Source organism: Macrobrachium rosenbergii, chromosome 10, assembly GCF_040412425.1.
Source record: "Macrobrachium rosenbergii isolate ZJJX-2024 chromosome 10, ASM4041242v1, whole genome shotgun sequence".
NCBI classification, from domain to species: domain Eukaryota; kingdom Metazoa; phylum Arthropoda; class Malacostraca; order Decapoda; family Palaemonidae; genus Macrobrachium; species Macrobrachium rosenbergii.
Genome location: NC_089750.1, coordinates 69,559,707 through 69,583,795, shown reverse-complemented (window position 1 = coordinate 69,583,795; position 24,089 = coordinate 69,559,707). Strand labels below are relative to the sequence as shown.

Below are 24,089 nucleotides of genomic sequence, written 5' to 3'. Positions count from 1 at the left end.
AGTTCCGTTCTCTGCTTGCTAAAAGGCGTCTTCAAGAGAGCTCGTCGCGTCGACTCGAGAGGTACAGTGAGTGCGCTTCAGCTGTTTTCTGTTTTGGTTTTAAATATTATTTCTTTTTTTAATAATGCTAAATCACTGCTTTTCTTGGGATTAAACTTAACAATTATGTCGAGGTATTTATTCTTAACTGCTTTTCCAAACACATTTTGTTCAGAAAAGTTAAGTATATCTTAGTTTAACCAGACCACTGAGCTGATTAACAGCTCTCCTAGGGCTGGCCCGAAGGATTAGATTTATTTTACGTGGCTGAGAACCAATTGGTTACCTAGCAACGGGACCTACAGCTTATTGTGGAATCCGAACCACATTATGACGAGAAGAGAAATTGTAATAATTGAATGGATATGAAAGTTACTTTACACTTAAATTATCGAAATACCGTTCAAGTAATTCAACCAAACGACGACCTGGAAGGGACTTTATACAAGTCCCGAATCTAGGGACTTGATGTACCGCCCTGGACAGAAGGTACATTTATTCTACAAATTTGCATAGAGACCAGTAGTGAGAGGCTGGCCCCTAGCAGGACGTCAGCAAGTGTAAACATGGAGTTTATACTTGCAGACTGTTGATGCTGCTAATAGAAAAATAAATGTATACATACATCGCGTTTTGTATAATAGGCTGAGAGAAAACGGTTAACTAACCATGAGGACAAAGCTGAGCAGTTCAATAGGGGCTCTGAGGAAATTAACAGTCTTCAATGGGAATTCTTCTTGATACCTGCTATCCTGGGCCACTTCTCATGAAATCTAGTATTTATTTGAGACACATTAGAAAGGTCGGTTGGGGTAAGTATAGGTCTTCCCAATAGTCTAAAAAAAAAAAAAAATATTCCAGGGTCCTCCTTCCTAAGTTTGGATATTTGGTCTTTTCAGTTTCCTAGAAGACCCTTTTCCAGACGAGCGGAAATATGCAATGTTGTACCAGCTCCCTAGAGATTTATAGATACTCAGCACCAGTAACAAGCCATGCCCCATACCTTCATTGTTTTCTGATGCTGATGAAAAGCGATGGGACATTTTTGATGCTTTAGTAGATTCTTATTAAAAACATCCGAGATTTGTTCAAATTAATATCGGTGCTGTCCGTGACTTGCTTAACCAAATGGTTCTTGTACATCCACTTCGTTAACTTCGGCGTTGGAGGCTAGGTACGGCTTATCTTCCCAGTCTTTTTTTTTTGCAGCCGTTAACAGAGAGTTGTTGATGTTTTCATTCAGCCAAGACCTATTTGCCGTCGGCGTTCCTCTTGGTAGTGTTCTTGACCTTTCCTGTTTTTAGTTCACACCAAAGACCTGATCCGTCGATGTTCCTCATGGTAGTGTTCTTGGCCTTTCCTGTTTTTAGTTCATATACGAAAGACCTCTCCCTTAGATGTTCCTCATGGTAGTATTCTTGACATTTCCTGGTATGAGTTTATACCAAAGACCTATGCCGTCGATGTTCCTCATGGTAGTGATATTGACCTTTCCTGGTTTTAGTTTATGCCAGAGACATGATGGTTTGCTTGGCAGATAAGGAGAATGCAGACGAACTTACTCTTAAAATTTTGAACTCAGATTCGCTTTGCACAAGCAACACTGGCCTTACATTTTGCAATACTCAGAGAAGTTGTCAGGTCCAAACTTTCTTGCCCATACCACCTCAAAATATGTTATCTGATGCTACCAAAACGCTACTATTACTCTTTTGGGCTGAAATATTTGGAGCTGGTGGTATTAAACTAACATGCTTCTGGTCATTCGTTCTGCCAATGCTCACCTACTGTTCTCTTGTCTGGGTGTCACACAGCTTCCCGAGATCATCTTTTGAATAAGGTTTCTTGAATAGGTGACGTCCTCTTTATCAGCTCCATTTTTAATAGGAAACTTTCAGAGCCCGTATCCCAAGTGCAGCATTAGCTTTCAATTTCTGTTCAAATTAAATGCCACACTGTTACACTTTCCACTGCCAGAAGTCATTCATCAATTATACGTAAAAAATCTGGGATGATCTTCCTGGTAATGTTACCAATGCCGTTGTTCATATCTTAAAAAGAACCATCTACTATTTCCTTAGCAAATGTTTTCTGACTTAAATTGTCCCTTTTTTAAAAAATCAAATCGTCATTTCTTTGTGAATTAACTTTAATTGCTACTGTCTCCCCGTAATAGAAAGGCCATTCTGCTCCTTGATGACAACAATAATAAGGTATACAATATTCATAACTCGTTAAGAAAAACAGCGCGTTCAACGAGGAACGACATAACAAGATATCGCGACCGAAAAGATGCTTTACAGAACGCCACCATCTCTTTAAAAAAAAAAAAAAAAAGCCCAACACCTGCAGTTATTTACCCATTAGCGGTGAGCGCAGGGGAGAGCGACCGCTGTTTGCGAGTACTTGTTTGTGAGGTCACACCAACAGCCGGAGGGGGCCGGGAGGGGAGGGGAGGGGGGAATAGGGAAATGAGAAGCTGCTGGAAGGCCCGTCTAGCGGCCTGCCATATAATTTCTTATGGGGATACCTTGGGGATACCGACATTCACCCTAGCCATGAAGCAAGGACTCCCGTCGCCCTATCACGCAAGGGGCTTTCTCCGATGACGGATCATCCTAAGGGCACCGGTTTTTACCTCAGCGCATCCAGACGTCAACAGAAATAATGAATGAGAAGAACGGTGGGTACTGGCATTTATAATGATGATGACTAAAATGATGATTATTTGTTATGAAAGAAAAATCGTTCATTATTGTAAATAAATTGTGTAAATATGCAAAAGAAAAAACATAAATTTTCGAACATCTGAACGGTCTTCCTCCTTATTGTTTTCGCTAAAAACTGTTGTTCGAAAATCTTTGTTTTTAGTTCTACCCGCACTTTTTCTCTCCGCCCTCAGACCTTCAAAACTACTGAGGCTAGAGGGCTGCAAATTGGTATGTTAATCATCCACCCTCCAATCATCAAACATACCAAATTCCTGCCCTCTAGCCTCAGTAGTTTTGATTTTATTTAAGGTTAAATTTACCCATAATCGTGATTCCGGCAACGTTATAGGATAGGCCACCACCAGGTCATGGTCAAAGTTTCATGGGCAGCGACCCACACAGCATTATACCGAGACCACTGAAAGGTAGATCTATTTTCGGTGGCTTTGATTATATGCTCTAGCGGTTGTACAGAAAACTCGATAGCGCCGAAGAAACTTCTGCGCATTTTTTACTTGTTATCTTATTAATACAATTCATTCATTTAGTTTTGGATTTTAATTACATGACATTTTGTCACGATATTGTGAATTTCTTAGGTAATGGGGATAATGTTAACGACAAAAATATTATTATCAATAGTATTAGCAACTGCACAAAGCTAGGTGCTCGCATTTATAGTGGTGATAATTTTATAATTATTAATGATACAAACTGTAGTAATGGGATGGTTAAGGGCGTTGACATTCATAATGATGATCACTATAATAAAACTACTGACAGGATTAATTAAAACAGTATAAACGAAGGTCTGTTGAGCCAAAGCAAATTCATTTTGAAATCAATTTGCTTGTTTGCATGTAAGTCTCTAAAAGGACTTCAACGGAGATAATAGAATAAGATCCACGAATAAGCAAGTTTCTTCAGCGTACTCGAGTTTTCTGTACAGCCGCTACGGCGTATAATAAAGGCCACCGAAAATAGATCTGTCTTTCGGTGGTCTCTGTATAATGCTGTATGAACCGCGGCCCATGAAACTTTAACCACGTCCCGGTGGTCGCCTATCCTATATCGTTGCCAGAAGCACAATTATGGCTAACATTAACCTTAATTAAAATGAAAACTACTGAGGCTAGAGGGCTGCAACTTGGTATGTTTGATGATTGGAGGGTGGATGATCAACATACCAATTTTCAGCACTCTACCCTCAGTAGTTTTTAAGATGTGAGGGCGGACAGAAAAAGTGCGGACAGAATAAAATGCGGACGGACAGACAGCCGGCACAATGGTTTTTTTTTTTTTTTACAGAAAACCAAAATTTAAATAAAGAACTACTAAATATATTAAATTTATTTAACAAACAGGACGAAAAAAATTTAATTGACCCGGGAAGTTATTGGCAGCCTCCGGTGAAAGAAAAAAAAAATGCGCTCTATAATAACAATGAAATCACGATATTTTAACTAATTCTTTATGAGGATGTTATAGGAATGCATAAGCAAAATAAATGAGGCAATTCCACGAGATTACCAAATGGCTCTCATAAATATTGGGCAAAAATGTTTAAAGTACGGAGAAATGAACCAATAGATTTCTGCAATGCATGTCGGAAGTTTTGTAGATAACTTTTCTCTGACAGAAATTAAATATTCATAAATAAGTAGGTAATGAAAATAGCATCTCATCCATTATCCAAGACAACGAGGGATATTCTCGTTAAAAATCAATTAAAGAAATAGATAATGATCTCCAACAAAAACAAGTAAAAAATGCGCCCAAGTTTCTTCGGCGCAATCGAGTTTTCTGTACAGCTTATAATCAAGACCACCGAAAACAGATCTATCTTTCGGTGGTCTCGGTATAATGCTGTATGAACCGCGGCCCATGAAACTTTAACCACGGGCCGGTGGTGGCCCGTCCTACATCGATACCAGAAGCACGATTATGGGCAACTTCAACCTTAAATAAAATAAAAACTACTGAGGCTAGAGGGCTGCAATTTGGTATGTTTGATGATTGGAGGGTGGATGATCAACATACCAATTTGCAGCCCTCCAGCCTCAGTAGTTTTTAAGATCTGAGGGCGGACAGAAAAAGTGCGGATGGACAGACAAAGGCGGCACAATAGCTTTCTTCTACAGAAAACTAAAAAGAAATAAAAGAAAAATACGTTTCCCGAAATCCATAAGTAAGCCAAAGTATGAGAATTCAGTAAATAACCGAAAAGTAATCTTCAGATCGCAAAATCAAGGTTATCTCACTCATCAGAATCAATCGCAACGCAATAAATAACCATCATTCACGACAATCACCTTGAAGACGAGGTTAGCAATCACCGGGATGATTGAAAATCTGACTTGTTTTTTTCAATCGACGTGTTTTCAAAAGTGATACCTCCCTTCTTTTTCACATGACCCCCAGAATCTGATTCAATGACACCTGGTTGCTCACCTCGCCCGGCTTCAAAAGGAAATTTGCATATCGAATCTCCTGTCCGTGGACCCATCCATGTGGAGAGAGAGAGAGAGAGAGAGAGAGAGAGAGAGAGAGAGAGAGAGAGAGAGAGAGAGGAATGGAATATAGGGTTTAGGCCAAAGGCAAAGCACTGGAACCTATGAGGTCATTCAGCACTGGAAAGGAAATTGAGAGTAGGTGGGTCTGGAAGGTGTAACAGGAGGAAAACCTCGCTGTTGCACTATGAAATAATTACCAGGAGATGGTGGATAGCAAGATGGATGAAAGATAATGTGACTGGAGGTACAATAAAAGGATTGAAAGGGGTTGCAGCTAGGGGCCGAAGGGACGCTGCAAAGAACCTTTAGTAATGTCTACAGTACATCCCGTGAGGTGCACTGACGGCACTACCGCCCTAATGGGGAGGGGAGAGGGGAGGGGGCGTGTCTGTTGACATTTTAAAGTTGTAACCAGAACAACTGTGTCTTCTGTCTAGAACAAAATCATTGCTAAATTTACTAAAATCAGTAGTTGTTCTTCAAGTGGCATAAACTCTTACTGGTCGAAAATAGTATATTTAATGAATGCAAAACAGTGCACAGGCAATCATAAGGACGTTTCTTCACTGCTTGGTATCATTCAAGTGTTCACTAGAGCAATGCAGTACAGTCAGTTAGACGTTATTGCCGTGATCAATACTCTAACAGGGATTCCCATAGCGAGTTTTCTGACGTGTTTTTGTCAACAGAGATTCTGATGTCAAGATTTTTTTGTTTTTGTTTTTGTCAACGCTTTAGTTCCTCGCTTCCATTAACGATAATGTTGTGTTAAAACGCTGGTTTTCTTTTGATAACACCTTTATACAACCACAATCCTTTAAAACCAGATCTGAGAGTGCGTCTGCGTGGCATTAAACATGTCGTAAGCACGCGTCGGTAACTTTTCTCACACGAATCACAAACAAGTTAAATAATAGTAGTCTAATCAGTGCTTCATACAATTATCTAACATTTCTTAAAGATTACGGTAGCCGACTCGTTTTCAACCTGTATGCGATATGTTAGCAACAAGTTTCCGATGTGTGTTTGTGTTATTTTCTCTCCGCAGCGTAAGCAGGTTAAATAACTGCAGTCCTAACAAACGCTTCATACGACCGTCCTGCATTGGCCAAAGACTGGCCCTCTCCTTACTGTCGCTGACTTGTTTTCAACCTGTATGTGATATGTTGGCGATAAGTGTCCGACCAGTGTTCACGACATTTTACAGCGTTACCTGACAAGAAATCGCCACTAGTCATAAATACCCACAAACGAAAACGAAAAGGACGCGAACACGAAAAGACAAGAAATATAATTCATTTACGCCAAGTCACCTGAAGACACAAAAGTCATTAGTCACGCCGTGCAGTGTAATTGAACCGGTAATTCTCCTGCTGGGGGGGGGGGCGGTCACAAGGTAAAACTGTGCATGACTTGGGAGGAGGCCATGAAATCTCCCAAGGAAAAAAAAGGCATTAGACGCAGTCACTTTCTGTTTGTTTATTGATTAAACTTTTGCTATCACTCGACTCTCACTTTCTCAGTCACCTTGAATCCATTTTTCTTCTCAAGGATTATTATTGGAATTGGAATTGGAAAGTATAATTTAGACCAAAAACCAAGCTTTGGGACGTATGAGGTCACTAAGCGCTGGAAATAATGTTGAAACAATGATAGGAGAGGGTGGAAAGTAAGATAAAAGAGAATATGAACGGAGGTACAGTACATAGAATGAAAGGGGTTGCAGCCAGGGGCCGAAGGGACGCTGCAGAGGACCTTAAGAATAGAATAGAATATAGAATTTAGGCCAAAGGTCAAGCGCTGGGACCTATGAGGTCATTCAGCGTTGAAAGGTGAATTGAGAGTGAAAAGGTTTTAAAGGAGAACATCGCAATTGCACTACGAAACAATTGTTAGGGGAGGGTGGAAAGTAATATGGGGGAAAGAGAATATGAACGGGGAACAATAAAAGGAATGAAAGGGGTTGCAGCTAGGGGACGAAGGGACGCCGCATAGAACCTTCGGTAATACCTACAATGGGTGAGGTGCACTGACAGCACTAACCCCTTATATTACGGGAGCTATTATCATTACGGGTTTCATATGGAAAATGCATAGGAGATATTTCGTACTGTACGTTACTTTCGTAATACAGTCTGCATGATTTTAAGGTATTTGACAGAATGAAATACTGCTCTCTTGGCCAAACTTTGTAACCACTGCTTGACTCATCCCAGTAAATGTAATGCTACCTTTGTACGTACATCTAATTCTTCTATCATATTGCTGACAGTTCAACATTTGTTCCTTTCCACAATTTTATAGGTATTCCGAGGGACTCCTTTTTTCTGCGATCTTTTTAGTTTTTTTTTTTTCCGCTGATGAATATTTTATTTTTTTAATCTAACTGCTCTATAATATTATTGTTCATTCCCAATTTTATACCCCGCAAGAGAATAGTGCTGTCAGTTTACTTCACGTGGTTCACTGTAGGTATTACTTGAGGGTTCTTTGCGGCGTCCCTTAGGCCCATAGCTGCAGCCCATTTCATTTCTTTTAAATGTTCCTCCGCTCATATTCTCTTTCTCCCATCTTACTTTCAGCCCTCTCCTAATTATTGTTTCAAGGCGTAACTGCGAGGATTTCCTCTATTTACAACTTTAAAACCTTTTTACTCTCAAATTCCCTTTCAGTGCTGAATAACCTCATAGGTCCTAGCGCTTGGCCTTAGGCCTAAATTTTATATTCCATTCCAGTCCATTCCCAGTTTTATAGGTTTTCCAAAGGGCTCTGCTTTTGCGATCTTCTCAGGCCCACAGCTTTTCATTCTTTTTTTTTCTGATGAATCAACCCTTCATAACTGTTTCCTCTTCCGTTAAACGCCACTCACACATCTTCCGCCATTCCCACGCAACCTTGAATTTTTCTTACTTCGTCTCTGAACTCTGAACCTGAGGCAATATCCAAACGGGAATGCCCATAACTTGGTCATGTTCAGTTCCTCCAAGACAACCCTTACCCATTTCTCTCTCTCTCTCTCTCTCCCTTCAGGGGTTGTTCTACTGTGACTCAACCATTTTGGGCGTCCTGTATACGTATCTTTTTTGATGCTGCGCATCTCACAGGGTGGGAAGGGGTGTCCAATAAATTAGCCTCTCACGAGGCCAAATCAAATCTCTCTCTCTCTCTCTCTCTCTCTCTCTCTCTCTCTCTCTCTCTCTCTCTCTCTCTCTCTCTCTCTGCTGAAAGTTCACACATTAGATTCTCTGGAGTTCAGGCTAGACCAAAGTCATCCTTGCAGAGACCAACTTTATTTCTATTGCTGGATCTACTTACGACGAAAATGAGGCCCAAAGATTGCTTGAATTGGCAGCCGCGTTCTTCATTATGCTGATCACTTTTGGAATTCTCTTCCTGCGTCTGTGTTTTTTCTATTTCCCATTTTTCACGATGTAGGCCTATTCCCTTCATTGGAGTTGAAGCCATATATTTCTTTATCTCTCTCGTGATCCCGTAGGCCACAAAAAGAACGTATTTCCTGTCTCATCGATCTTGTGAGGGAGAACGGGTTAATATGCATATATGCATATATATATATATATATATATATATATATATATATATATATATATATATATATATATATATATATATATATATATATATATATATAATATATTTATATATACATATAATCATATACACACTTATATATAAGGCCTACCATCAATCGAAAATACTAATCAAGCTCTTTCAAATAAGTATACAGAAGGTAAAGGGGTACATCTAGAATCAGTTAAACTGCAAAGCCTCAGCGGTTAAACACACAGATACAAAATCACAGCTGTGGCTGAACCTCAGACCTCTGATGGCCCCCCCTTTTCCATTTGACTTCAACTGCCAGTCTTTAAATTCATCCTGGGAACTGCCCTCTACAACTTCCTCACTTAGGCTTTCCTTCCGCCTTCCTTGAGGTTACTAGACGCTTTGCCTTGAACTTTCCTTCCATGACTGGTACGCTGTTATTGTTGCCCTAGCCTCTGCCTAGTCCTATAACCTTAAACTGACCTTCTACCCTCCGCATTGGGTTAATTCACGGATATCTGTTGATGCAAACTTCACTCTTAGTGGTTTCCGTTATCATGGATGGTCGTTGCTAAACGTGCATTTTCGTTACTTTCATTATTCTCGCTCTCTCTCTCTCTCTGTTGTTGCCACATTCACTATTAGAAGTTCCCGTTATCATGGATGGTCGTTACTGAACGTGCATTTTCGTTACTTTCATTATTCTCTCTCTCTCTCTCTCTCTCTGATATCTGTTGATGCCAAATTCACTATTCGAGGTTCCCGTTATCATGGATGGTTCTCTCTCTCTCTCTCTCTCTCTCTCTCTCTCTCTCTCTCTCTCTCTCTCTCTAGGTGTACGGACGTCAATGAAAACAATTCAAGTATCGTCAAATTCCTTTTTTAAGGAAATTTTCCAAAAATGGTCAGAAAATTTTTCAGTTTTGTTAATAAGACAGATTATACAATGAGAGTTAACCAGGACTTGTTAAACATAGAAAAGAAGAGACATTCTTTTCATAATTTAACAATTATTCCCCAGTTCTTTGTCTGAGATATTTTAGCCAATGCTCTTCTCATAACTTAGCGCAGAAATCAGTTCCCCTGACCACAAATAAAAAAAAAAAAAATTGTTAAAAGCGTAAATAGTTTTTCACATAAATTACATACTTTGGGGCTCTACAAGTAATAAGGTGTAGTGAATGAGTCTTAGTGCAGAAACCAGTTCCCCTAACCACAAAAAAAAAAAATTAAAATGTAAATAGTTTTTCGCATATTTTACATATATGGAGGCTCTACAAGTATACGGTGAAGTGAATGAGCCATACGTATGTGAATCAGGATCCAGATGTGAATATGTTTAAGTTACATATCTGTTGGCGAATACTCATGAAGTAAAACGAAGAAAACCCAAAGCATTTACAAAATGGCGATAGAAATGAACTGATGCCCAGGAAACGGACACTTCTCAGAGATACATATGCCTTCATTTTTTCATGGAGACCGACACAAGAAAACGAACAGAAAACTTAGAAACATTATTAAGCAATAAACGCAAACAACCTAAGAAAATCGGGAAATAGGAATATAACTTTAATAGTTATATAGGGAAGGAATAAGACCGTGTACGTCCGCTTACGTCTCTGTAAAAGGACTTCTTGCACTGGAATTTACGAGGTCATTACTACTACTACTACTACTACTAATAATAATAATAATAATAATAATAATAATAATAATAATAATAATAATAATAATAATAATAATAATAATAATAATAATAACAGATTTTATTTCAGCTCAAGGCCATATACATGGAATATACAAAGCAGAGACAATAATATACACAATCTAGATACTTGAGATAACATGACAAAAAGACTGATAAATCGGCAATATCCACACAGTTGCTGAAGAAGTATAAAAAATAGTATTCATAATAATGGCAATGACAGTAGTAATATTGAGAACAGTAGTAAAGAAAAAAAGTTTATCAAAACTGTCCATCGATCGCATTCATCAAATTGTATATACTTATACATGCCAGGTATGGGATGGCATCTAACCGTATAAACAGGCACTACAGAGAGAGAGAGAGAGAGAGAGAGAGAGAGAGAGAGAGAGAGAGAGAGAGAGAGAGAGAGCAGAAGCCTGAAGGTGTTCAAGTGCAACATAACACTTCGTTAGCTGACGACGACCCGCTCCTCTGAAGGACCTTAACCGACCTCTCGAAATAAAAGGAGGCCTAACTGGGTCTCGAGACCCGAAAAGGAAGCCAAGTGGTCTCGGGGTCATTATAATTCGTCCAGGTGCAAGAAGAGCTTTATGGTCGTTCCCTAATTGGGAGTTGGGGGGCGGGCGGTGTTGGAGGGGGAGAGCTTAAGGGGATATATTAGGGAATGACTCCACGTCTCTAACGTAAATATCTATTTTGTGCTCTAGTGGCATTTCGTTGAATTAGACCTGGAATATAAAATATAGGTCTAGTGGCATTTCATTGAATGGAATTGGAATATTAAAATTAAGGCCAAGTGCTGCGACCTATAAGGTCATTCGGCCATAAATATAATGTTAAAACAATTGTTAGGAGAGGGTGGAAAGTAAGATGGAAGAGAATATAAATGGAGGTATAGTAAAAAGAATAACAGGGGTTATAGCTAAGGCCCGAAGGAACGCCTCAAAGAACCTCAAGTAAGGCCTACAGTGTACTGTGCGCGGTGCACTGACAGCAACACTTCCCCCTCCCTCCGCCCTACGGGGCCATTTCATTGACATTCAAATGCGATTGATTATCTTGGTGTCTCCTTGATACCAACACTTTACATACACAATAACAGAGGAAATAAAAAGAGAGGAACCATATATATAAAACGGTCATAAAATAGAATATAATACAGAATTTAGGCCAAAGGCCAAGCGCTGGGACCTATGAGGTCATTCAGCGCTGAAACGGAAACTAACAGTAAAAAGGTTTGAAAGGTGTAACAGGAGGAAAACCTCGCAGTCGCACTATGAATCTAGAGGGGGTGGGAAGTGAGATGAAAGGGAGAGAATAAGAACGGAGGTACTGTAAAAGGAATGAAATGGGTTGCAGCTAGGGGCCGAAGGGACGCTGCAAAGAAACTTCAGCAATGCCTACAGTGGAACGCATGAGGCGCACTGACGGCACTAACCCCCTACGAGGAATTTCGTTCACTGTTGGTGCTAGCAAGTCTCATTGTGACCCATGGCCGATCACACAGGACTTAGATTCCAGTTGTTTGTTTCAACTATTAATAAAACATTTTTAGGATTTGGGAAGGCTTCATAAGATGCTCTAGCCTCTCGTGCTACTGCTAGAATACTGATTTTTAGGAGGAGGTTGCTAGCCTCATGCCAATACCCATCTACAGACGGCACTTATGAGTGGTTACCCAACCAAGTAGTGATCAGACCTGGCTTTGGTGGACATTGCTAAATGCTCATCATTTCTGTGCTATTTTTAGTTTTCTGTTTCCGTTTTCTATCGTGTTAGTTTTCCTATTTATTATTGTTTTACGTTTTGTATATCACAGGCGAGCGCACGTGTATTTATCCTGTACTTAAAATATATGCGGACAGTAACAAATGAAGAATATCATAAAAGGGGATTTTAAACAACAATGGACGTCAGAGATATTTAAAATCCACCACTGACAAAACCATGACTGATGTTAGTGTTCGAAAACTTCAGTATCACAAGTTTAACGAATCAGAAGACGCACGATAATTTGATGACTAATTGGACAGACACGCACGCGCACACACACACACATTCACACACACACCCACAGACGCTACGTCAATATTCGTCTCCCAGGAAGTAAGCCTACATTACAATGGCACAAATCCTACACACACACACACACTACTATATATATATATATATATATATATATATATATATATATATATATATATATATATATATATATGTGTGTGTGTGTGTGTATATATATATATATATATATATATATATATATATATATATATATATATATATATATATATATATATATATATATATATATATATATATATATATATATATATATATATATATATATAATATATATAAGGACAAAACAGACACAATTTCGAAAAGAAGAAGAATGGGGAGCTACCACTATTTAAGATCGAGCATTTATTAATATAAAATGCGAATCAAAGTCCGTATTGCACTCCATAAAACAAAACAAAAAATAAAATAAATAAAAATTATCGCAGAAAATTTAGGCCAATCATTCCCAAAGCGTAACGCAATAAGTCTTCATTTACATCCTATTACAATTTATTTATAAGTCCAAAGGTAAAGCAAATGTTAAAACGACCACTCTAGACTCTAATAGATTTTCACCCTCAGGGAGACAGTAAAAAAAAAAAAAAAAATAAATCCCGTAAATGAACTCGCCGACCTCTTCGGCCGGCCGACGGCAAAGGTGAACTCATCAGGAAGCTACAGAATTTTAGAGCACTAGTTTTTTTTTTTTTTTTTTTTTTTTTGCATTTTAAAATAGTTTTTTTTATGCTAACTGAAAACTATACTGGATGCCCGTCACAGACACATTCGTTCTAAATTGAATTGAATGTAATATAGAATTTAGGTCAAAGGCCAAAGCACTGGGACCTATGAGGACATTCAGCGCTGAAACGGAAACTGACAGTAAAAGGTTTGAAAGGTGTATAACAGGAGGAAAACCTCGCAGTTACCCCATGACTCAATTGTTAGGAGAGGGTGGAAAGTTAGATGGAAGAAACAGAATATGAAAGGAGGTACAGTGAAAGGAACGAAAGGAATTGCTGCTAGGGGCCGAAGGCACGCTGCAAAAAACCTTAAACAATGTCTACAGTGCACCGCACGAGGTGCACTGACGGCAATACCTCCCTACGGGGTATACTGGATGCCCGTCATTAGCATATTTGTTTTAAATAATGTTTTCACTGTTTAGAAAAAATACACTGCAGTTTTTTTACGGGTAATTGTGCTTCATTTCCATATGACCCAAGATTTACATGAGCATCTAACGTACAATCAAAGCCACTGAAATTACAGTCATTAGTATTTCTGACTCGCAGATAAAAAAAACAAAACCCACTCAGCAAACACAGCCCGTGATTCAGTGCATAAAAAGGTAATACAAATTTCCATCACAAATCTACACACAACCTTTAGGCTATTTGCATCCTTTCTTTTTCCCCTTCACCCCCCTCCTTTCTCCCACTTCTCCCCACATCCCTACGATTCCTCTACCCCCATTCCCAGCATCCATCCTCTCTCTCTCTCTCTCTCTCTCTCTCTCTCTCTCTCTCTGATAAAAGGTCACAAGCGTCCTTGGCTTTAAATGACGGTGAAAGTATGTGTACCATTAGCGGCCCTAAATGTAGGTTCTTAATTTAAGACTCTTACAATACTCAAAGTCCCTTTTTTTTTCCCTTCTTCTTCTTCCTCTTCTTCTTCTTCTTATGTTCCCTGTAGCACCAATTAGTCCCCAAGTTTATGGCCGTGTATGCATACATGGAATAAAAAAAAAGAATAGGAGGGGTTGGGGATGGGGAGATGGAGGCTCTTAGGAGAGAGAGAGAGAGAGAGAGAGAGAGAGAGAGAGAATAAACAGGAGAGCATTTAAAGTTGTCCTTACCTTGTTTCTTTCCGCTTTCCTTCTGATTCTCTCACCTCCACTAGGCCGTTTCAACCAATGTTTTAATTTTCCTCTTCTTTTTGTTCATTATTTCGTTATTCTTCGTAATTCTTCTTTGTCTGTTTGTTCATCTGTTCGACACAGATGTTTGAGTACTCTTGATAACAGCACAGATGCGTGAAGGTTATTGACAGAACAATTTGAACTACTGTCCAAAATCATTTTCCTTCTTTTCCTTGTATTTTAATTAATTACCTACATTTTTATCTATTTATCTATCAGTTTCTTGATTTATTTTTTCTTTTCTGATAACTGATCTCTTCTTCCTGTATTTCCTGTTATTTTCTGTTACTTGAATTTCAAGTCAATGGCCCCTGTGGGCTTGTTCCATAGGAATAGATTTCATCTTCTGAATAATAATAATAATAATAATAATAATAATAATAATAATAATAATAATAATAATAATAATAATAATAATAATACCTCCCATTCATAATCTCTTTCTTACCCTCGTCCTCAATTACCCCCACGAATTTGCCTTGTAAGTTACACATTTATAAAATAATAATAATAATAATAATAATAATAATAATAATAATAATAATAATAATAATATCTCCATTAATCTCGTCCTCAATTACCTCTACGAATTTACCTTGGAAGTTACACATTCATAAACAATTCAATATCCAAATAAAAATAAATAATAATAATAATAATAATAATAATAATAATAATAATAATAATAATAATAATAATAATAAAATAATAATAATAATAATAATAATAATAATAATCTCTTCCTTATTCTCGTCCGCAATCACCTCAACGAATTTCCATTTTAAGTTACTCATTTCTAAACAACAATTCAGTATCCAAATAATAATAATAATAATAATAATAATAATAATAATAATAATAATAATAACCTCTTCCATAATCTCGTCCGCAATCACCTCAACGAACTTCCATCTTAAGTTACTCACTTCTAAACAACAATTCAGTACCCAAATAATAATAATAATAATAATAATAATAATAATAATAATAATAATAATAATCTCCTCCATAATCAATTCCGCAATCACCTCCACGAACTTCCACTTTAAGTTACTCATTTCTAAACAACAATTCATTATCCAAATAATAATAATAATAATAATAATAATAATAATAATAATAATAATAATAATCTCTTCCATAATCACTTCCGCAATCACCTCCACGAATTTCCGTTTTAAGTCACACATTAATAAAGAATAATTCAATTTCCGATTCAAACTCCCACGAAGTGCCTAATTCCATACGCCTTTTAAAAGTCCTACGGTGCCTCACATTTCTGTAAGGACGTTAAACCATTCAAGTCTAGCCACTATAAATTCCGGTCGACTCCTGAGTCGAGTCAAAAACTCCATTTTTAGTTTTCTGTAAAAGAAAACTATTGTGCCGCCTTTGCCTCTCCGTCCGCATTTTTCCTGTCCGTCCTCAGATCTTAAAAACTGCTGAGGCTAGAGGGCTGCAAATTGGTATATTGATCATCCACCTTCCAGTCACCAAACATACCAAATTGCACCCCTCGAGCATCAGTAGTTTTGATTTTATTCAAGGTTAAAGTTAGCCATAATCGTGTTTCTGGCAACGATATAGGTCAGGCCACCACCGGGCCTTGGTTAAAGTTTCGTGGGCCGCGGCTCATACAGCATTATCCCGAGACCACCGAAAGGTAGATCTATTTTCGGTGGCCTTGATTATACGTTGTACAGAAAACTCAACTTCGGCGCATTGTTTACTTGTTTAACAACTGAGAACTCCAAGTCATTGTGACTCGAAGGGGTTTGAAAATAGTCGAGGCTCTCGTTAAGGGATCTCAAGAGGCCGTTCGTCTCAAGGGCCCTACCGTGTAATGGTGAATTAATCAACCCTGTCACTTTTCCTCCGTATATCGTTTGCCCCTTCTCTCTGTCTTTTTCTGTCTGTCTGTCTGTCTCTCTCCCACTCTGTACGCAACCACAGACAGACTATACATATACACACACACACACACACACACACACATATATATATATATATATATATATATATATATATATATATATATATATATATATATACTTATATACATATATATATATATAAAGCATATTATATATATACACAGTATATGTATATATATATATATATATATATATATATATTATATATATAATGATAATACAGTATATACATATACAGTATATATGAATTTTGCATATATATATATATATATATATATATATATATATATATATATATATATATATATATATATATATATATACAAGAAAAATATGACGCCAACGTTTTATTTGTTCATTTAATCAATCCAAACATCACCACCATCCCTTCACCACCATACCCTCCAAGGAAAACAAAGAAATTGCGGTCAGTTGTATAAGGGCGTCCGCAGACCTGAACCACCATCATGCAACTGTTAAACCATAGAGGTCAGGTCTACTTGCGTGAATATGGACTAACATCGAAAACAAAAGAAATCTCATCGCTTAAGAGTTTTTTTTTTTCATAATTATCATCATATTCCTACAAGTATTTTCATCTTTCTCGCGTGATAAGGACACTTTTATACTAATGGAGTGTTTGATTTTAAGTGAGCAAGCTATCCACCGAATGTGACTTTCATGAACTTTGACATTTATATATAATAATTATTTAACGAAAGCGCAACTGTATATGTGTGTATATATATATGTATGTATATATATATATATATATATATATATATATATATATATATATATATATATATATATAGAGAGAGAGAGAGAGAGAGAGAGAGAGAGAGAGAGAGAGACATACCTTTGATCACGTGAAACAAGAACATAAAAAAAAATGCCTTTTATTCAAGCTGAACTTATTGACCGCCAGCGTGTGGGAATTTCTTTTGATCGCCCGTATTATTTGCTACAACTAACCCCTTTGATTCTTTTGTTTTAGGAGTTCCCCTCCCCCACTTCCCCTCACCTTCCCTTTCTTACCTCTCTCTCTCTCCCTCGCCGTTTGATCCCGTGCATGTGGCAACTAACGACTGCACATTTTGATCAATTAACCGCGCGCGGCCATTTTCACAGTGTATATCCTTGACCTGGCCACTGCTACTGCTTTCTGCTTTTGGGCGTCGCTTTTGGGGGAGATTGTGTCCAGGGGGAGAATTAGTAAACTAGTTAAGATAAGGAGGATATGCTTTGTGATTGGCGTGTTTGGATTGAATTATCTAAAGAGGTCTATTTGGTTTACATACTTCGCTTAGTTTGATCACTTTCACTTGTCTGTAGAAGGGTGAGTGAGGCTGATTCAGTATTACTGGCTACGGTCAGTTTGAGTGGAAAGGTTTGGTATTATTATAATAATAATAATAATAATAATAATAATAATAATAATAATAATAATAATAATAATAATAATAATAATAATAATAATAATAATGCATTTAGACGTATAAATATTAAATTTTTTTAACTAGACGTTTATCATAAATAAATCATGCTCTCGGGTAATATAGTCATAAAAAGTTGTAGATTAAACTTATAATAATAATAATAATAATAATAATAATAATAATAATAATAATAATAATAATAATAATAATAATAATAATAATAATAACCGTGCATTATTATTATTATTATTATTATTATTATTATTATTATTATTACGTTTAATCAACAACGTTTTACGACTATATTAACCGAGAGCATGATTTATTTATGATAAGTGTCTAGTTAAAAAAATTTAATATTTAATATATACGTCTAAGGAAAAAAGTTAAGTATACCTTAATTTACCCAGACCACTGAGCTGATTAACAGGATTAGACTTATTTTGCGTGGCTAAGAGCCAACTGGTTACCTAGCAACGGGACCTACAGCTTATTGTGGAATCCGAACCACATTATAGCGAGAAATGAATTATACGTCCAAGGAACTAGGTCATCCGCTACATAGATCTTAATGATGAATTTGGTGCTCATGACTTCAAGATGAACATTAATACCCACTACACTAATTGCGTCAGCTGAGTAATTCAATCAATCAACCAATCATTTCCTGTGGCACCCACGAGGATGCACAGGGCCTCGGTGAACTCACGCCACCACATTCTGTCCTGGGCTAACTCCTTAAGATCTCCCAACACTCGTCTCCTGCTTCCCGCCTCATTGTCCTCAACCACGTCTCCTTTGGCCTACCTCTACCGCTTCTACCAAGGGCAACCCACCCTGGTGTATCTCGTACTATTCCCTGTCTTCTATACACATGGCCTAGCCACTTCCAGCGTGAGAACCTAACATACTCATCGACCGGTTGCACCCCTGTTACCTCGCTAATTCCTTAATTAACCAGACAATTCAATTCAGTAGAATGTAGAGTGATATGACTTAATACACTTCCGTCCGTATCCTAAGTCAAAGCTTCGTTTGAATAAAAAATGAATACACCTGAATGTTTAAAAATGAAAACACCTGAATGTTTAAGGAATCTGAATATTGCTGTTACCTTTCACTAATAGCAAAAACTTTTTAAAATTTCCCAGTGTCTATGAGGTCACTTTCACTTATCCGAACAAGACACAAAACCTTCCAACGCCTCAGGCATCAAACAATGCTTTATAAGTATTCTCCCCATAAGTACAATATACCTTTCAACACCTCTCTAAACCAAGGTAAGGGCAAACGTCACTTCAACACACGAACACACAAACGACCGACGGTGTCATAAAATTCACCTCCACAGAGAAAATTAACGATTGGTCACAAAGAGAACATTTGCGAGGTCACGACGGAAAACATAACCAAATACTATAAAATCGACCACTTTAGTGTCTGCCCAGGGTCGCCAGACACCGGCGGTATGTTTATACCAAGTAACGATCATCAAATGGGGAAGTTTGAACAATTCGGTGCTAACTTGTGGCTGCGTTCACTTCAGAGCCGTTCACTTGCATCACTCGTGGAGTACTGCAGTTATCATATTGGTTAATCAACCTATACCGTCAAAAACTGAAGGCAATTTTAAGAGTGTTCAGACGACCAATGATGCAAAGCCATTACAACCCTTGTTAATAAATCCATACTGTCAAGAACTGACAGAACTTTAAAAGATTATTGAGACGACCAGTGTGTAGAGAGGCTAGTCCCAGGCTTGGCGCCGGCTAGCTTATATCTTATTTAAACGGAAAAACATAATACAGATAAGCATTGCTTATTATTATTATTATTATTATTATTATTATTATTATTATTATTATTATTATTATTATTATTATTACCAAATAAGAATTATTTTGCCACATCACTTCATGAATTGCTAAATACTAACCATCGAAATGGCCCTTGTATTTATTCATACTTATTTCTAGCTAATTATTTTTATTGATGATCAAATCTTTCTTTTTTGCCGAGCTGCACAAATATTTCTGCTGCAATCAGACTTGCTCTTCAAGGATAACCCTGTTCAAACGCCAAAGTTTCTCCCGAAAAGCAGCATCACCCTTTTAACCTTTTACCTTGATGTCTTGAAAGCCAGGTCATTAACTATTAAGTGATTGACGGAAATATTCCAGCCAATAGTTCTAGAAGAAGAGCCCGTCTTTGTGAGCACTCGTTTGAAGGACTAAGCACGCTTGTGTGCGTTTTGAATATGGGTTTACATTATTATAAGGCACCTCAGTCTTGAATGGGGTGGCGATTGATAAAACCACTGTACTACAGATGCATATCTATATATATATATATATATATATATATATATATATATGTGTGTGTGTGTGTGTGTGTGTGTGTGTGTGTGTGTGTATGTATAATGGGACCTCGTTTTGTTCGAGTATCATGTAGCATTCTCACCTCAAGAGTGAGATGAGTCTAATTTGAATCCCAGGCGAGGACCTAAGCACTGAATTGGGTATCTATTTTTTTTTATAGTAGGCCTAATCAGTCGATAATGCGATGCAGTTGGGTTGGATAGTAGCCCCCCCTCTCAGAAACAATTGTTGTTAGTAGACTCCACCTCTTAGGAGAATGGCGTACATTAACTTCATGCATTTAGCGTAAACATGTATGTCTAGGCCTATACATTATTATTATTATTATTATTATTATTATTATTATTATTATTATTATTATTATTTAGATGTTGAACCCTATTCATTTGGGACAAGCCCACCACAGGGGCCACTGAACTGAAATTCAAGCTTCCAAAGAATATTATGGTGTTCGTTAAGTAAGTAGCAGGACCTGTTTAAACTCTAGCGTTTTGTTCCCCCAGCAGGATGTCTAGGTCTCCAGCAGCAACAACGGCCGTCATGGTCTTTCTGTCGTCCTTCCTGACGGCATCTGTGAAGGCGATGAGCGACCACGTGCCTGCAGCTGCCTGCACGTCGATGATACCTCAACACGAGGCCGACCCGCAGACTTCGGCTGCGCCTTACGTCCTGAAGGTACCAGCTGGACCAGTCCCTGTGGACTCCGTTATCAACGGTGAGTCTCTCTCTCTCTCTCTCTCTCTCTCTCTTTCTCTCTCTCTCTCTCTCTCTCTCTCTCTCTTGAAAACCTGAAGACCCACTGCTAAATCGTTTCGGTGTTTTACTTAAATTTTTATACATTTATTAATTTGCTAATTTGTTTTTATAATAACTGATCTCCTCTTTCTGTATTTCACATTTTTACCTTCTGTTACTTCTTTCTATTTAACACCATATTCTTTGGAAGCTTAAATTTCGAGTCAATGGCCCCCGTGGGGGGCTTGTTCCATATGAATAGGGTTCATCTTGTGAATAATAATAATAATAATAATAATAATAATAATAATAATAATAATAATAATAATAATAATTAGTCCCAGTCTCAGCTTGGTGTTACATGTGCCTCTCTCTCTCACCGTACATCCTGGATGGTAAGAGAGACACTGACTTTCTACTTTGCTGAAACAAGAAGTCGACGATAAAATCACCGTCGATGCGGATAACTTGAAAAGAATTGTAATAATGCATATTCGACACTTTGCCAAAAAAGGGGACGAATTGTATAAAATGACCGAGACTTTATTTCCAATACCAATAGACTGCTTCCGTTCCCTCACATTCTTCTATCTGTATGTCGTAAAGAATAAAGATTCTCACAGAATACCTTTGTGTCTACGAGAACCTTGCCTGTGGTTTAGCCTATGGCCAACTTATGTTAATCTCTCGGTTTTGCATTCCTGACAATGATATGTCATGCAACCCTTTAATAATATCTTAATAGCCTAATTAAACCTTGAGATGGCGCGCGATACGTAATCATTGCCCAATTATGTTCAAGCTTCAATCAGTCTGGCCTCATTATACATTCGCTGTGATAAAGCTCGGATTATTTGGATTATTTGTTGTTTATTACTGTTGTTGTCTGGTTAATGATGTAATAAAATACAGTGTTCATAGGTAATTAGAGCTTTGAAGTACTGCCTAAAGACGAAAAAACAACAATAAGTGTTTATGTAACAGTAAATATATGAAATTATATGGCATTTCTAAGAAGGCAGTTTTTTCATTACCTCTTTTTAGTCACTTCTCTCTCTCTCTCTCTCTCTCTCTCTCTCTCTCTCTCTCTCTCTCTCTCTATATATATATATATATATATATATATATATATATATATATATATATATATATATATATATATACATATATAAATATATATATACATATGCATATACATATATATATAATTATATATATGTATATATAATATATATATTTATATTTATATATATTTATATATGCCTGTGTGTGTGTGTATCTTCCTACCCAGAGGCTAAATCTCAGTAGAATCAAAACCAGCAGAGGTGAGATAATGCGCTGAAAAAAAAATTAAAAAAAAGTCGAAGACCTTTCCAGCAAGACGACAGCAGACTTCCTCCTCCCCAGGGCTACGCGAGAAGACCCAAGGACCTCGGAACTTTCAAAATAACCACCCGTCTAAGAGTTAGATGACAAGAGGACGCGAGATGCAAGGGCGGCGGGGTTGCCCCCGTAATTATATGCCACTCGATCTCATTTCCTGCCTCTTAGAGAGTGATTTTTTAGTTATTTACTAGCTGATAAGAAAAGGTTATCTATTGGCTTCGGGACTAATGTCAGTTTTCAGGGCGGATGTTCCTTTCCTTAAGGGGCGTCTAAAGTTTGGAGGTCGTTCTTTGTAAGGATTAGAGCTAAGTACTTCTATAAGGTAATAGAAATACACTGATAAAGCAGAACATTATGTACACACACAGATATATATATATATACATATACACATGCATACAAACATACATACATGGGGTGTATATATATATATATATATATATATATATATATATATATATATATATATATATATATATATATATATATATATATATATATATGTAAAGATACACAAACACATACTCGTATATATACATATATATATATTTGTTGATCACATCACCGTGACATGTTATATACAGAGACATTAAGCTACAATTTATTGTCGTTTCATATCCAGTTCACTCTACCTCGGAAATAATACCGAAGGGGAATTATAATTAAGTGACCACTTATCAAATACAATTCCCCTTCGTTATTATTTCCGAGGTAGAGCGTATTGGATAATAAACAACATTTGTAGCTTAATGTTTCTGTGAATGTATGTGTATATGTATATATGTACACATACCTGAGTATGGGTCCATACAAGGTAAGATACATTACGTAATATGATCATTTAGAGTGAATTCTCGTGGTAATTTTGAAGAGTACTTCTGTGGCTTCTATGGTCATCATATGCACTTTGGTGACAATGCACACGGACCTCAAAAACCAATGCAGGTTGATGAGTGACATATTAGCACATCCACATCACATGCAATTATGTTCACCTCGCAACTGCAGTGGTCGATTGCAGAAGAAAATAATCATAATTACACAAATTAGATAGTCCTTTCCAGTCATCATGCTGATTAATGAGTGTGCGGCAGAAAGAGAGAGAGAGAGAGAGAGAGAGAGAGAGAAGGCCTTGAAGTGTTATGAATACAAAACGGTTTTCAATACGAGGTACCTTGAATAAAAAAAGATTGAAGAATAAAATTAAATAGTTGACAATGAAACCTTTCACGAAACAATTAAGAAGCAAATAAATAAATAAAGAATTAAATAAATAAAAAACCATTAATCATTCCTTTGACACTCACTCTCATCCCCTTAAAAACGACTGATCTCCCGCTATGACTGACCATCAAAGGTGAGGTCACTTGAGGTCATTAATCACGTCTTTTGCCCTCGGCAGTGGTCGTCTCCGGGGTCGACCCCACCGTCATGTTCAAGGGCTTCTTCGTCAAGGGCTTCGACGACGCGACGGGGAAGCCCACAGGAATGTTCACGGAGGCTCCCAACACCGTCGACTGCGACTCGACTGCGGTGAGTTTTACGAGGCCTTTTAGTTTTCTGTAAAAGAAAACTATTGTGCCGGCTTTGTCTGTCCCAGTGGTTTTTATTTCTTTAAGGTTAAAGTTAGCCATAATCGTGCATCTGGCAACGATATAGGATAGGCCACCACCGGGACTTGGTTAAAGTTT

General features: G+C 37.4%; 1 protein-coding gene across 1 annotated transcript in view; it reads left to right on the top strand.

The window, feature by feature from the left end:
- The first annotated feature begins 17 nt into the window (after positions 1-17).
- LOC136843024 (putative defense protein Hdd11) overlaps positions 18-24,089 on the top strand; it is a 26,553-nt gene continuing 2,481 nt past the window's right edge. Inside the window, exons 1-3 of the mRNA XM_067111014.1 lie at positions 18-61; positions 20,781-20,992; positions 23,801-23,931. Coding sequence (XP_066967115.1) covers positions 20,785-20,992; positions 23,801-23,931 — 339 coding nt within the window. The 5' untranslated portion in view covers positions 18-61; positions 20,781-20,784. The remainder of the gene's footprint in view (positions 62-20,780; positions 20,993-23,800; positions 23,932-24,089) is intronic.